Source organism: Pieris rapae, chromosome 16, assembly GCF_905147795.1.
Source record: "Pieris rapae chromosome 16, ilPieRapa1.1, whole genome shotgun sequence".
In the NCBI taxonomy this organism is placed as follows: Eukaryota; Metazoa; Arthropoda; class Insecta; order Lepidoptera; family Pieridae; genus Pieris; species Pieris rapae.
In genome coordinates, this window is record NC_059524.1 from 9,211,475 (window position 1) to 9,227,545 (window position 16,071).

Below are 16,071 nucleotides of genomic sequence, written 5' to 3' on the forward strand. Positions count from 1 at the left end.
AGTAATCTTTCGGTTCAAAGATAATTTATTTCTCGAAGAAATTTATTCATTTCATGACAAAATTTAGAGTAGGTTAGATAATATGCACATCGTGTTACGAATATAACTTAATACATTTAATTATATTAATATACAATTACAAACTAAAAATATATCTAATAACTAACCTTAAAATTTAATTATTAAAAAATATTATTAAAAGGAGTCCCTTTAGGCAAGGTTCCGAAGATACTAGCAGCGTTCCCTCTTTGAATAGCTAGACTAATTCTTTGTGCGAGGTAGCTGCCAGCTCTTCGTTCTCCTGTGATGTCGACTAATCTTTTTGATAATTCCCTAAAAAGCTTTAATGCGCTAGGACCCCACGGACCAAGGGTCTCGACACCGAATGGGACAAAATCATATTCAGAGCCTAGACCCCTGTATTTGCAGACTTTAGCTTTTTCAGCCGCATCACAAGCCGCACCAGCTCTCTTGTTAGTTCCATGAAGATTGGAAGGGGCCAGTGTGTCTGAACAGGTGGCATCCCATACCAAAACAAGTATGTTACGAATTAATTTGAAAATATTCTATGTAAAATAAAATAATTACACAAGTTTTTTGTAATAATATTCACATATTTTTTCTATGAAACTCTCTCACTTTTACGATTTTTATTGACACATATTTTGTAGAATATGTTTATGGTGTTGTTTGTTATTTTGTAGTTATGTTTGTTGTTATTTATGTCTTTTCAAAGTTATTTGAATTTTTAAAAAGGTTTTATTTTTAAATTTATTATTAATTTATTAAATATTGGTGCTCGTTGATATTTCATATTAAGTATTCCGTTATTATTACTTGGTTGTATTGAACAATAAGATTAACATTTCCTAATGAATACTTGATTTTTGTGTAAAGAATAGATTTATTTATACTATATGGTCTAAGCTTAGACCATATACACATATACTAGATAACACAGACAACGCTAGAAGCCGCGGGTCTGTATTATATTAGTACTTGATTCTCAAAACGTAACGTTTTTTTCTTTTGCCTCTTGAAACGGAGACCACATTCCCATAGTCTAATCATATATATGTACCAGGCAACTAGTAATCTAAGTCGGCAGCTGTGCTGAGCAGTAGAGCGTAGAATGGCTTATGCGGCGCTGGCTTCAAACTTGCCTGATTTATCTGACATCTTCAATCGTCGTTTGTTGCACGACCAGAGTGCAGTGCACTAAGAAGATTGTTAATAAATTGTTTATTTACAAAAGTGATGCATTCAGATTGATTAATTATTAAAACTGAGCCATATCATAACAGGCATGCAAATGTCAATTAAGTTAAATAAATTATCAGAGGATTAGTATTATGAGGCACTCCGGTATGGACCTAACTATAACTAATGTTGATGAAACCGCAAAGACTTCTGTGCCTTTATTAAATTATTATATACTAGAAGAAATCAATAAAAATAATATTGTTTTTTCATATATGATAATATGTGGGCTGATTTCATCAAGGTTCTCTCGGTATGTCATGTTACAAATTTGCCTTACGGTCACTGCATAAAATGAAACATCTGTTCTCTAGTTCTTAGTAAATATTTATTGTTCAATACATACACTATCCTTACATTACTACGAAATATACGTAAAATAATTATGTTTTATTAAATAAACTCATAACCTCATTCTGCGGACATAATTAATCATGTCGATAGTGACGGAAACAACACGTGGAACACACTAGTTCCGACCTCTGATTTCGCTTCGCACAACTGCTAAAGATATCACCTTGGGATGGATATATACGACGACGAAGAAACCTAGTTCTTAAAGAACTCTTACTGTTTGTTTGTCTCTTACGGTCATTTACTACACCCAATATTTATCACTCTCGAATCTAATAGATAATTCGAAACAGCCGCAACTTTATTCACATCGAAAGTTGAGAACAGTAACATTATTGAATCGCTGCAAGAATACTAATGGACGAAAAGAATTTTCAATGAATTCGAAATTACCACTGCATCCAAAAACAATAGCTGATGTTTTTCTTTGCGTCCAATCTTCTAATTGCATTTCGTGCTTTGCTTCGAGAAAATTGAAAAACAATAGTGGTCTTTTTTAATTTTCGAACCTGCTATCGATAAAAATATTAATACATTACAAAAATTAATAAAGTTTAGGATTTCAAAGAATTTTTATAAGTACCCTGTTATCCTATAACTTCATTCTTAACTACCTTTAGTCCCTTCGATCGAACCCCTTCAAACTCTCTCTGTCCATGGCTTTCTTTCTCTTCTTTCGCTTTTATTTCTTAGAAGAACAGAATCCATCTAATTTTGGTTATATGTAATACTAGAAAATCTCATAAGAATCCCATTAGGTTCACCGAACAAATGTGATATTATAAGCGATTTTACAATACCTGATTCTTTCAATATCCACAGAAGCTTACAAGATTGATAGTCCAATATTGAATTTGTTTCTGACCTTAGACGGTGAATCTCATTTTGATGCGATCTGTTTAAACTAATATTTGCATTATTTGTATTCGCGGTTTGATACATTTCTTTCTTATTTATTTTTCTTTGAAGGATGATTTGTCACTTATACTTATAAAATAACTAAAAAACCACGTGTACACGTGCATTACAAGTTTTATTTCTTTGGCGTAGCAAGATTTTTTATATCTTTTCCCTTATTCTACGTTTGTAGAAAAAACGACACTAACGATAGGAAAAAAAAGTATTTAAATAAAAAAAATATCTAGTTAAAGTTTATTTAAATATCACAAGAAAAATATTTTTACGAAATTAATTAATTAATGAAATGGACATTTATTCAGGTTTTTGACGCGTGTCGTAAATATTAATCTGAACATTTTTCACTTACAAGCTAAAACAAGTATAACTTGTAATAAAAATGTCACATCTCATTTATCGAGCTCAAATTACAGGCATATAAGGGTGTTTGTGAACTTACCAGAGCACTTTATCGCAGAGCAAAAAAATCAGTGTTGCAGCACACACAATGGTTCTATAGTTCCTGATAGTTGTTAGAAAGAGTTAATGAAATACTAATAATATTTAAGAATTATATATTTCATGCTTTTAAATCGTAAAATGCTCTGCTAGCTTCCCGATCAAAACAAAGAATTTCTTCTAGATTTCTATAAATAAGTTCTCATTAAAACAACAAATTCAATTGTAATAGTTCGCTATTACTTGAATCCAAAAATATTGAGAAAACGAAATAATGAGCATTTTCAAAGGTTTAACTAAATAAAAAAAAACAATATGTACAAGTCTGGAGAGCTGAAGAGACAGGACGACTGCCCAGACCAGAACTCTATTTTTTAAAAATTAAAAAAAAAATCCTTTAGGTCTAGACATGGGAACTCCGCGGTTTCTATTAGATCTATTAGAACTCTCCGTTTTCTCTTAGGATAACATACCTCTATATGATGAAAATTGGCTTAAAAAACGATTTAATAAAAGTATGGGCTTAAAAGTCCAGAACTATTTCTAAAACTCTCATTTTTTGTGCTCTGCTGGAAAGTGCTCTGCTAACTTCACATAAATGATAGAAGGATGATAGAAATAAAATAGACTCAGACGAATTAATCGTAATAATTATTAAATAATTTTTAATGAAATACATTTTTTAATAGGGTTTTCAGAAGTCTTCCTAAGGCTTAATTAAACTTGGGAACTCTGTGGTTTGACCCTTCTGTATAAAGGTAACCACTTCAACTTCGACAGTTTAGTTCAAAAAGTTTTTAGCTGTGATTTTCAGCTTTGGTTTAAAAGTCAGTGTAATTTCTATAAATTTTCTAATCGCCCCGATACGCCTAACTGCAGGGGCGAATCTGTTTAAGAGCTTTTTTGAGCTGGAGCCCAGGGCCCCGTGGATACAAAGGCCCCCACTGTAAACAATGGGCGATAGGCGTTTTTATTTAAAAAAAATAACTATATATGATATTTAAAGCAAAAGCATATTTAATATTTTTATTGTTCTTTTTATAGTACTGGACACATTTACAACTCATTCACATATATTTCGTCCATGGTGCTAGTATCAAAAAAAAACTTTAATAAGTATGTGGTTTCACGTGAGCTTGAACCTCAGTTAAGTCGGAACACTAGGAAATAAAGATACGCCACTGTTTTTTATTCTAAAAAACTTTCTGCTGCAACAGCTATACCTCTCCAAACCTTATCTACAACGGTTTTAATATTTTCTACTTGCACATCTTGATCTTGCACATCGATATTAAAAGCATATAACACACCATTCAACGTTAGATAATCTGTACTAGTACCAGATGCACGATCACCAAATGCCAAAGAACCAATGTCCAGATTGTAGTCACCACCCACGGCATCCACCATTTGTGTACCCAGAAGATAGTGCTGGCGAAACATGCCACTTGCCGCGCGTTCATACTGCCATGGGTAGGCAATGAAGCCACCTGTATTTTGCAAGGAAATGTATAGTTGTATACGTTCGCTGTACTTCATGTGTAGTGTTCTGATAAAACGTGTTTCCGGTTCCGAAAATGGCTCCGTACCAGCGTATAAATGGCTGCAGGGGCTCGTGCTAGAGTCAGATATTCGCCAGTCAATGTCGAAATTACGATTGATGTTGACGCCAGGACAGATGGTGCCAAGATTGCTGCGCACGCTTCGATTTTTCGTCCAAAGACGAAGCTGTAATTTTATTTGATCAGTAAGCTTTCGAATTAAATAACAAAATATGATTATTTCATCAAAGAGAATTTCTTATAAATAACAAACTGTTATATTAACTACTTTTTTATTATTAACTGTTTCTTGTTGGCCTAGTTATATCTTCAGCGTGCGAATTTTATCCCTGAAGTTGTAGGTGCAATCCCCGGCTGTGCACCAACGGACTTTCTATGTAATTATCACCTAATTATCATTTGCTCGAACGCAAAATAAGAGAAGGAAAACATTGTAAGGAAATCGGCTTGCAGGCACCTTATGCTAATAATCTTGTCAATTAGATTTGCAAATGATCATGAAACAGATACATAAATCTGAGACCCAGACCTCAAAAGGTTGAAGCGCCTATTAACTAGTTTTAGTTGGGAGTCACTAATATATTATTCTTGTTGCCTCAGACTTCATTATGTTTATTAATATTTTTTATTTGAAGGTCACTTGTGCCTGACATTCGTACTCCATGTTGATATTAAACAAGTTATGAAAGTACCGACTGTGAATCTTAACCATCCAGGGCTCCACCCAATTGCATACAGAAATAGTTTAAATCGGTCCAGCCGTTTAAGAGAAGTTCAGAGACATACACACTAGTAGAATTATACATATATATAGATCTTTTAAGTTAGATCAAACTGCACACAGTGTGCAATTTTAATTTAAATAAGTGAAGTAGTTTAGTTTAGTGTCCATAGCGGACAAACAACGTGACGTATAATTTATATATATTTAGATTTAAACTGTAAAAGATGCCGCTAAGATGAAAGGGCATAATTCAAAATCTATGATAAACATAAAATTCCTGGGACGTGGAAGAATTCTTCATTAAGTAAACATTTAATTTCTTTTACGTAGTATTAATCTAAAAACGCCTTTGTTGAAGAGCCTGCCGTTGAGAGGAAAGTTTGCATAATCTTCACTAGTTCAAGAGAGATCTGTTCATGAAATTTTAATCTAAAGTTTAGCGTCTTTATAAGTATTGCAGTTAAGTGATATGAAATGTTACAAAATAATAGAACCTAAAGTTATAATTTTTTTGTAGGAATCCTTGAAAATGCATTTCGTTTTCAAATATAGAAAATTTGTAGGCAATATAAGTAAATAGTAAATATTTTACTGTAGACGTAATCATAAAAAAAAAATCTCTCCCGGGTCCTAGTTTTAAAATTAGTGTAAATAAAATATAAATTATTAAACCAAACAGACAATCATTATATAGATAACAATATATAAATATATCTATGGTACTTACATTTGTGTGTGTATATTCGTAACCATCTGGATTTACCACTGGAATAATTATCCAGTCCAAACCATCCAGGAATCGTCTTTGCTGAATCACTTTGTCCACAACGTTTAACGCGGCAGGGATAGTTATCCACTCACGTGGATTTATTCCAGCTTCTATGATAACCACTGAGTTATTTCGAGTAGGATTGCCTATTTTGAAGTAGACGAGGGGTCTACTTTCGTCAGTTTTCCCAATTTCTACTAATTTAATTTCTACATCAGTTGAGTTTTCGTATGAACTTTCAATTGCTTTCATGTAGTCAATGATCTGGAAAACACATAAATTTACTAAATTATGATTATATGAATAATTATAAGCCTGGTGGTTAAGCATACAAATGTCAGATGTCATTGTAAATTTCAGGCTCAGAAGACAGAAATCATACAAGATGTGTTTATGATAGATGCAGGATTGCGTCGTTTAATTTCGTTCCATCAAATTTTACCGATGTATAAAAAAATATATATATATAATTTTTGAAGAGATAGCTTGTAACAAATACTGTAGACTTACGAAAATATGTTATATAAGAATTTGTCGTTTTCGTTTTGGTTGTTGTTGATTATTTCGATTTTTTTTTCTTATTTCCTGTTTGCTTTATCAACTAGTAAATAATAGTATGTTTATTTTATCATGTAAACGATTAAATAAGCATATTTCAACCTGTATTGAAATGAAATATATTAACCTTATCATATCTATAGTATCCGTCAAAGTCGAATGATGAATTGCCATTTTTGAACTCTTCTTCTGTTTCCAATAAGTACCTGAAATTGTCAATGTATGATTTAAGAATATGAATCTAGATACTAATTTATTTTCAAACATAGCGTACTAGCATTAGATATGGTTTGTTAGGCACCTTATTTACGTTGCTAAACAACTTCCCAAACCTTTTTCAATATCCAGCATTTGATACTTGATTTGTTTATCTTTTCTTTTTAATTAATAGACCATCACATTCTCTCCATCCAAGGTACCTTAATGACACTAAGTAGCACGGGCCACAAGGTGACTGCAGTACTCTATACGCGAACGTACTTATATTAGTCATAAGAAATAAAAGTGGGATACTGGTTTCATATAGTGGTGGCGCACGGTAAAAACTGCCTTCAGAAACCCTTATTTGTGGAAAGACGGACGTCGAGATATTTTATACTCTGCCTTGACGTCCGATAATGAAACTCAGTCCAGGTATTAATCCTAACAACTCCGCTGAATACTGTCTATGTTTAATGCTGTTGAAGATGCAGAGATACCCACATCTTAACTCGTAAGTATTTAGAAAAACAAATTCTCGCTATACCTACTATTTTATAGGTATACATAAGGAGAAACTATGACATACTTTTTATATTATAGGTCTGATTCTGTAGCAAACATATATATATATATACTTATTTTCTATACTTTCTAATCTCAAAACCAATAACAGCGATACGTAGTACATAATGATGCCTTACTACTGTGAAGTAAGTTCATATTTATTAATGATAAAAATAATTACTCAAAAACGTCATTAATTGCAATCTCTTTCTCTACTCCTAGTTCCTTTAATTTGTCTTCAAACCACAATCTATGTGACGGCGGGACCATAGCCTTGCCCACAACTCCATATTTCTGAGATGGCTTCCTCCAAAAGTCTATTCCATCACTCTTTAGGAGGTGAAGGTTTTTCTGCTGTTCTTCTGTCTTTAAGTCTATGTTATATACTTGAAATCTAAAATAAATAACAACAGGTGTTAGAATCAATCTTTTGTCATCATTGAAAGGACTACTCTGCGTATAAAACAGGGGGGCAAACTGGCAGGAGGCTGATCTGATGTTCAGGGATGCCGCCGCCCGCACTGATCGCAGGGCTCGCGAGTACGCTGCCGGCCTCTTAAGAGTTGGTACATCAGTACCTTCTCTTTTCTGAATTTGATGATATTTTATAGATAACTCATAAGATGTCTATACTATAGTATAGAACGGACAGGACAGACTTCTAACAGCCACCGTGGACACCTGCAAGTGGTAGGCATAAAGCTACTTTGCTGACTAAACAGAAACTCAAAATAGTTTTATATATAGGTAACCAAGTACAGTCATAATCTAAATTTACTTTTACAACCAATTCGCAAGTCAACTCTCCGCCACTCTTTTTAATCGCTAAGTTTTGAGTCATACAAATTGTTTGAACTAAAGCAAATCATTCCTAAGGATTAGGATTATTTAAATAATCGTCAAATCTATAAAAACCTTTATGGATTAATTTATGTTTACCGAGTGCTTTTTATTTATTTAGCGAAGGCCTTGGAGGATATAGCATTTTTAAGAAAATTAATTCCCACTCACCCCTTATACTCTTCATGTTTCCCACAAACACATAACACAATATTAAATACTATAAAAATATACAACATTTTTGTTTTTCCTTTACTCATACTTTATTGTTCTTTCACTGTTAACAACTTATCATATAATCATAATCCAGTGATAATATATTTTAATCTTAAATATTAAGTTCCTCGGGTTCGAGTAATAAATTTCAAGCATTATCATTAATATTTATCAATACTAGCTACTGCCTTTTGCTTGAACGATAAACATTTTCTTCTAAAATGTATATTTTGTCCGATTATTTGAAATAAGTACAATTTTAATAGTATGTTTGTTTTGTTAAAAAGTTAAGATGATTATTTATAAACTACAAAAGACTTTCCTCCAACATCGTTTTGTTACCTTGTGCACATAATGACCCTCTTGGATCGTGGGATTCAAGTGCATAGCTAATTAAAGATATAAGTTAGCACCTGGTAGACAGCATCCTTGACCCCAGAACTAGTCCTATCCTTGCTTAACGAATAAGTATCACAATACACCGTGGAAACACCAGCATTGGTTGTTCAATTTAACACAAACCAAATCCTCTAAATTCAAACTCAAACCTTTACTGCATTTCTTATTTTAATATTTTACACGTGAAACTTAAAAAATTATTGCAATATTAAGGACCTTGTTCAGGCACAGCAATGTTGTGAGAGGGCATGCTCCACCATAGTTTAAACATTTCTATTCTTGCTAAATACATTATTTATTTGCTTTGGCTTCACATTGCGAAAAGGAGGATACTTAACATTATTAATTTTATTTTTTTCTATTATTATGTACAACTAGTATCAAGATACTTTTTATAAGATATACTCAACTAATTTATTGAAATAGGAATCATTGAGTATGTCATGAAACTATAAAGATTTAAATAAAATCCATTTGTTATTTAATAAAATCACCATTTTGACACGTGATACCGGAGAAATAAAAGTCATCAAAATTATTTAATTGATATAATTTAATAAATGTGATAAGGAAAAACAATGCGTGAAAACTAATTACAATGTAATTAGTTTCTGAGTACGAATCTAGCTCCAGTTTTGATACCCTCCCAAGTTTCGATTCCAGCTTGTTCAATGAAGTCAGGATCTACGAGGAAGCCTAGGACATGAAAGCCTATTCTGGAAGCTGGAAGCTCAAAGGTTTAAGATAGAGGAATGCCAATGGACTGGGCGTAGTCGTTGGTGGTACCTGAACTCTTGTACATAATCATAGCTGAATTACCCACTCTATAGTCTCTGTTATGGGCAACTTTAACTGCGTCAATAGCTTGAGCCATGTTCACGCCGGCAAGATGAAGAGTCAAGGCATTTGGTGGTAATTCTTCTGAGCCGTAACCGTAGAGGATCATGCTACCATAGCTGTGGAGGTCTATGAACAGCTGGGTGCGGTTGCCGTATTGGTCAAAGACGGTTTTGACGGCTTGGGTTTCCGGCTCGGAGAATGCGCTTCTACCGTGGAAGACTTCGGTGCAGACGACGTCACTAGACCACTGACCCCAATTGTAGTCAAAGTTCCTATTTAGATCTACGCCAGAGCAAATGTCAAGGGGCATGTAGCCGGTGGCTCGGTTCTTACGCCAGAATCTTTCCTAAAAGTAAATCAAATAAATTTTGTTATTTATTCTTTATTCCAGAAATATATTATTTATATATACATTGATAGGGATATATAGGATAGGATGGGATATAATATACTAAGTACAGTATTAATTTATTATTATTCCTTCCTTATATATTCCTCAATCTTATTTTACTTATTTATCAATAAAATACATCTGTCGAATCAGAGTTAAATTTTTGCCTTAAGGCCTGTATTGACTTTGATTAGTGTATTGAAGTAATTAGTACACTCCTGCACTAATCAATCAATTGATGTATTTTATTGATTCCCGTCCAAATTAATTTTTAGTAAAGGAATCAATAAACGACCTATGAAATGACAAAAGTGCATAGATAGCGATAGTACATTCTTTAATCAAAAATATATTCTACTAAAATAAATCGACTTTTTGTTCCTCCCATACAAAACGCTAATTTCATATGAAATGGAATTTGTTGATTGTCGCATTAACTTAATCACTGTAACCATGGGCTATAAATCCTTTTCGCCACTCGAGTGTTATTATTTGTTACGAGAAAATAATGGCGATGACGTCTATATGGCCTTGATGTTTAGAAATCGCTACTTTAAAGCGTTCTGTTTTCAAAATTGGTCTATTGTTTTTGGTAATATTTCAAGGATTTCATATCCTACTCAAGAATGAACTAATAAAGAACACGAATCTTGAACCTCGGAAACGGGAAACTTCTACTGTCGGTACCCCTGAATTTAATAATAACTAAGTTAGCAACATACTTCTCCATGAGAAGCGACATATCCATCAGGGTTGGCTACTGGCAGGATTATCCAATCAATTTGGTTCACCAGATCAGCATCAGTTATGTCGGTAACAAGTTTCTGGATGGCGTATAGACTGGCTGGCAGAGTCACCCACTCACGGGCGTGTAGTAAGGATTGGATGAATACTACTGGCTTATTGGTGTCCTGGAATTATAAAACTATTTAATAATCGATTTTATAATAAATCTTCAAATAAAGCAAACATAATTAGTTTTTCATAAAATTAAAATTTATTTTGCAATTATTTTATTTTTGTGCATAGTAACTAATAACTGTAGTGCAATGTTAGCCTCATCCCTGAGGTCGTAGGTTCAAGCCCCGGCTGTGCACTAGAACGTTGAACGAAAACATCGTCAGGAAACTGCCTTGCCATAGACACAAAACAGTCGACTTGCTTGCCTATTACATTGACAATGTTTTTATTTATATAATAGGGGGCCAAACGAGCCTACTAAAACACCACATAGACACCCATTTTAGTGGGTGCGTTGCCAGCCTTTAAGGGAAGAGTACGCTCGAATTTTGAATTGCTGGAGGTTGTATCTCTCAGGGAAGACCCCAGCCGGTAGTCGACAACAGTTCGCTAGTTCGCAAAAGAAAATGCCTTGTGAAACGGACTGTGGAAGATTCCCAGTCACCAAGGTGGTGTTGGTGAAATTTAGTATTCATACGATGATCATAAAATAAACAGAAAACTGAGGCCCACACCTAAAACGTTGTAGTGCAATTGTTTTATTTTTCATTACTAATAATTACGAAAAACATTGTTGTCAGACATAGAAGATTGATAGATTAACAATTACATAATACGCCCTTAGATAGTACATTTTTTTTTATTTATTTATAAAAACAAAACAAACAAAATACCCTGCCTTAACAGGTAATACTAAATTGACACGACTGAACCATAATAATACACTTAACAGACGAAACACACAAAAAAATTTATGAAATTACAAAATAAAAAATACAAAGAGCGTAGAAATTCTTAAAAGGCCGGCAACGCACTCGCGAGCCCTCTAGCATCGAGAGTGTCCATGGGCGGCGGTATCACTTAACATCAGGTTTTGCGTTTGCCCACTGTTCTATAAAAAAAAACACGAAATACAAATTTTTCCCCACCTGGAAGTTGGTAGTCGAGATCTTGAGGTACCGGATGGGTCGGTTTTCGAAGCTTTGCCCCGCTGTTACTAAAGTGACGAGCGTTGGAAACCTCACAGTTAATGCCTGGAGGTACTCATCCACCTAAAAAATATATTTTTAGAAGAAAATTGAGTTTCAGTAGAAGCGAATATTATATAATAAATGAATTCTTTTCATTGCTTTACAGCAAATAGTACACCAATTAGTAGTAGTAGTAGTATTTCCGAACCAATTCGACTTCTGCTCAAGAAAAAAGCGTATCACTTCTTAAAAGGCCGGTAGTGCCCTTGCAGGCCTTCTTGCAGTGTTCCATTAGCAGCGGTATGGTATTTAATGCAACTTAACTTTTACTTTGCTGAGCGTAAATAACGAAGTTCATGAATTCCACTTTTGACCTTACCTCTTCCAAAGTATGAATCTTATCGAAGGTCAAACTCCCACTGGTAGACCTGCTGTTCACAGCAGATTTGCTTAGCTTTTCGTGTTCAGCGTCCAAGTACCTTTAAAAATCATAATAATCTTTAGTGTAGTACTAAAAATTTTCATTTAACATCGAGTTAACCTTAAAACTTAGTTTAATTTAAAAAAATAACTTAAAAGTAACGCAATCCCAACCGTTCGGCACAAATTTTACGCCCGAACCAAATAATGAATACTCAATCACATTGAAAACAATCTAAGATCAGACCGTGACAGTGGATCGATCTCCTATCTGCATCCCAATAACCAAACCCTATGAAGACAATCCATTTTTGGCGACGGATAGAATGCAAAATCTCTTTACACTCATATTTGATAATCAATATAAATCAAATAAAGTAAGTAAAACCGTACAAATAATATTAAAATATACACGTCTATGTTTAAAACATATCAAATAGCTTTTTAGTTAAAATCTTAAGATAGCATATTGGCACAGTTGAACTGTCATTTTCATACAAAGGTATACACCAATCCGACCTACCATGGATAGCTTGTATCGACAAACAACTATTACAATCCGTCAATTGTTATTGGCACCCTTTTATTAACATTTGGATTAAGATGTCAATCTCAGATGGTCAATAATGGATTGGGTTATTGGGTTTGGGCGTTAGTAATTTCCAAATTTCTTTTTAAAATAACGAACGAAATCTGCCAACAAATGAGACACATGCTGATAAAAAAACAAACCAAATCTGTATGAATCACAAGGTCGAACAAAGATAAATTAAACGCTTCACTTCTTTGTACAAATTAAACGAACCTTTCGCTTAATTCACTTAAGACGGAGCAGTCTTGAATTTAAACTGTCTACAGATTGTTACAATCAGTTGGCGCTAAATAAAACTATAATGTCACAATCATAAATCTTAAGTCACAACACGTACAAAGTTTCAACACAAACACCTAAAAAAGAGAAGAAATACAATTTTAAACATAATTGGCATTGACAAGACAAGCAAGACCTCCAGTAATAAAGATCACGAGGCGGAAATTGACAGTAAAATATTTTGTTGTGTCACAGGTTTACATAGTAAAAGGTTGGTTTCGTTATTATTATTATTACAATTATTTACTATTTTATATAAATATGGTAAGATTAAGGTTACATTAGCTCCTACGCGTACCTACGCTACGTCAAAATCAAAGCATGCAGCATAATATTTAACATTTAATTCGTAAGTTTATAGTATATATAAGTATTCCGAAATTTTAAGTCGTGATAAATACATCAAACAAAACAATAAAAACTTCTTGTACACCATCTAAAAGGCAAACCCAGTATGCTTTATACTTAATAACTGTAACTAACTTAATGTTATTATAAACAATGAAATATGTGATTAAAAAAGCGAGAGATATAAATGATAAGGTATAACAAAATTTTGGAATAGAAATATCTCTGCTAACTGTGAGCAAGAGATGCGGAATGGACAAATTTCTTGGTAAATTTATTACCTAACTGACACATTTTAGGAAAGCAGGGTTAGAAGCTATGTCGATTGTGAGGAAGAGAATGGCAAAGATTTTTATGGAAACGAATGAAAATATACTAATATCCTTATATTTACATATATTTATTTTTACAAAACAAAAAAAAATAAAGATCAAGAAATCAAATCATGTTCTTGAATATTCCTACTGTTGTTATTAATCTGTGAGTTGATGTTAACTGAAGTATCATGAATAAAGTGAAATTCGTAACGAATTCAGGAGATAAAATGTACTTTCATTCTTTACTTTTCCTTTCATGTCACTTTGATGTTAGTTTTTGATCTATAATGACAATCATTAACCAAAAAAAATCAACAAAAAAATACTTTAATAAGTTAAGTCTGTTCTGAGATTATAGTCTCCCATAAAAATCTAATAAGATTTTTATATACGGGTCTTGACTCTAATCCATTACAAATTTGTTGATATATCTTTTTCATTTTTGTTTCTTCCTCGGAACTCCTTCACTGGTATACTTACGGCTTAACATCCTCCACCTCTATAGAATACTTCAAGTCATGGAACAGCAAAGTGGCTTCGACTAAGGCACGTTGTTGCTTCGGGACCAGCACTATAGCATCATTGCCCGGCGCTGCTCGCTGCCAGAAGTCCAAACTGTTTACAACCTCTAAATTGTGCAACAACAGCGCTTGGTTTTCCGTTTCCACTGATATACGATACACGGCATGTCTGCAATGAAGACGTTAAACATCTAATATTTGTATCAACATATAGGTGCTGGGGGCGAATGCTTATACCGTGGTTTGCGAAGTGCGCCAAAACATCTCTCGCCTTTACATATGCCGATAACGAAATGTCTATCATATCAGCAATACAATGCGCAGAGGAGATGAGAACTCGGAGAAACTGACATACCAGACAAAACAGACATAGTGACGTAACACAGAAAAAAGAGTTCACGTGGCCGTTAACCAACCAGATGGAACGATCAAGAGAAGGCGCATAGTCATCAAGACTATAAGGGAGGCGCAGGACATATACCGATGGAACCAGAGTGTCTGCTCCGAATGTTTCCTTTTTAAGACAGAATTAGGCACGATAAAAAAATAGAAACAAAAACAACTGACTTCTGAGAAACATTGACGTTTTACGCCCTTGATAGAGAACTGGTTGTGAATGTAAGTAAATATATTCTTTAAAAACAAAAACAAAACAAAAATATCTTTATTCATATGGGTCACGTCAAAAAAATTAAATTGATTGTGTATTTACATTTATGGCCAGTTCTCAAATCAGGCAACCATGTAATGGTGTTCCATAATATGACATCTTGAGTAATCAAGAACAATAAAATAAATTAAAAACATAGATTTGTCCAAGGAGGCATGGTGAAATAGGAGCACGCACTTGTGGGAACAACACGCAAATACGTAGTAGAAACAACTAATATCACTATCACCATACACGAATTCAAGTACGACCACTCACCACAAGTAGCACCCGTTCACGAGTATGACACATGGCCAGCCATCGGCCCCCTCGCCATATTTAAGAGAGAATCTTTAATTATCCTGTATACTATCAATTAAATACTAAACTTACCCTTCATACAACTCATATTTAGCGAGAGCAACACCGAAAACAAGGAAAATGATAGCGTAACGCAACATTTTTGTTTTCTATCTGTTACTATATTAAATGAAATTTATAATTTTGTAAAATATTTGATTATCTTAATCCGTTATAATTCACAGATAAATAAAACGTGATCGATATAATGATTATTCTTAAAAAAATAGGGTTATCTCGGGATAATTAATATCTATTATTTTGGATTAATTCGTTGAGTAAATGTAATTAGATAATCTAATACAGTATTTAATTGTTCAGTAATAAATTTGCCTCTATAGTATTAACCATGTCCATGCATGCGTTTCATTGATTTGCTTGAGAGAAAACATTGCCGGGGTTCCAGATGTTTTCCTTCAACGTTCAAGCAAATGTTAAATGCGCACATAGACAAATAATCCATAGGTGCACAGCCGGGGATCGAACCTACGACCTCAGGGATGAGAGTCGCACGCTGGAGCCACTAAGCCAACAGTGTACGTTAGACTTTCAACAGTTACACAACACAAATTAACTATTGACTTTCAATACTAAGATGTTTAGGATTTATAATTTTATTT

At 33.6% G+C, this 16,071-nt stretch overlaps 2 protein-coding genes across 2 annotated transcripts; both read right to left on the bottom strand.

Moving 5' to 3' along the window:
* Window positions 1-2,745: 2,745 nt before the first annotated feature.
* LOC111000056 (carboxypeptidase B-like) lies at window positions 2,746-8,493 on the bottom strand. Its single transcript, XM_022269392.2, has 5 exons — window positions 8,360-8,493; window positions 7,530-7,742; window positions 6,711-6,789; window positions 5,984-6,289; window positions 2,746-4,698 (listed from the first exon to the last, which is right to left on the bottom strand). The coding sequence occupies exons 1-5, from the start codon at window positions 8,446-8,448 to the stop codon at window positions 4,159-4,161; spliced, it is 1,227 nt and encodes a 408-aa protein (XP_022125084.2). The 5' UTR covers window positions 8,449-8,493; the 3' UTR covers window positions 2,746-4,158.
* An 844-nt stretch (window positions 8,494-9,337) lies between these two features.
* Window positions 9,338-15,600, bottom strand: LOC111000057 (carboxypeptidase B). The gene is given in 6 exon segments (XM_022269393.2): window positions 9,338-9,989; window positions 10,757-10,945; window positions 11,924-12,046; window positions 12,345-12,444; window positions 14,402-14,611; window positions 15,485-15,600. Coding segments are annotated over 6 exon segments (1,272 nt in total). The 5' UTR covers window positions 15,553-15,600; the 3' UTR covers window positions 9,338-9,407.
* Window positions 15,601-16,071: the final 471 nt, after the last annotated feature.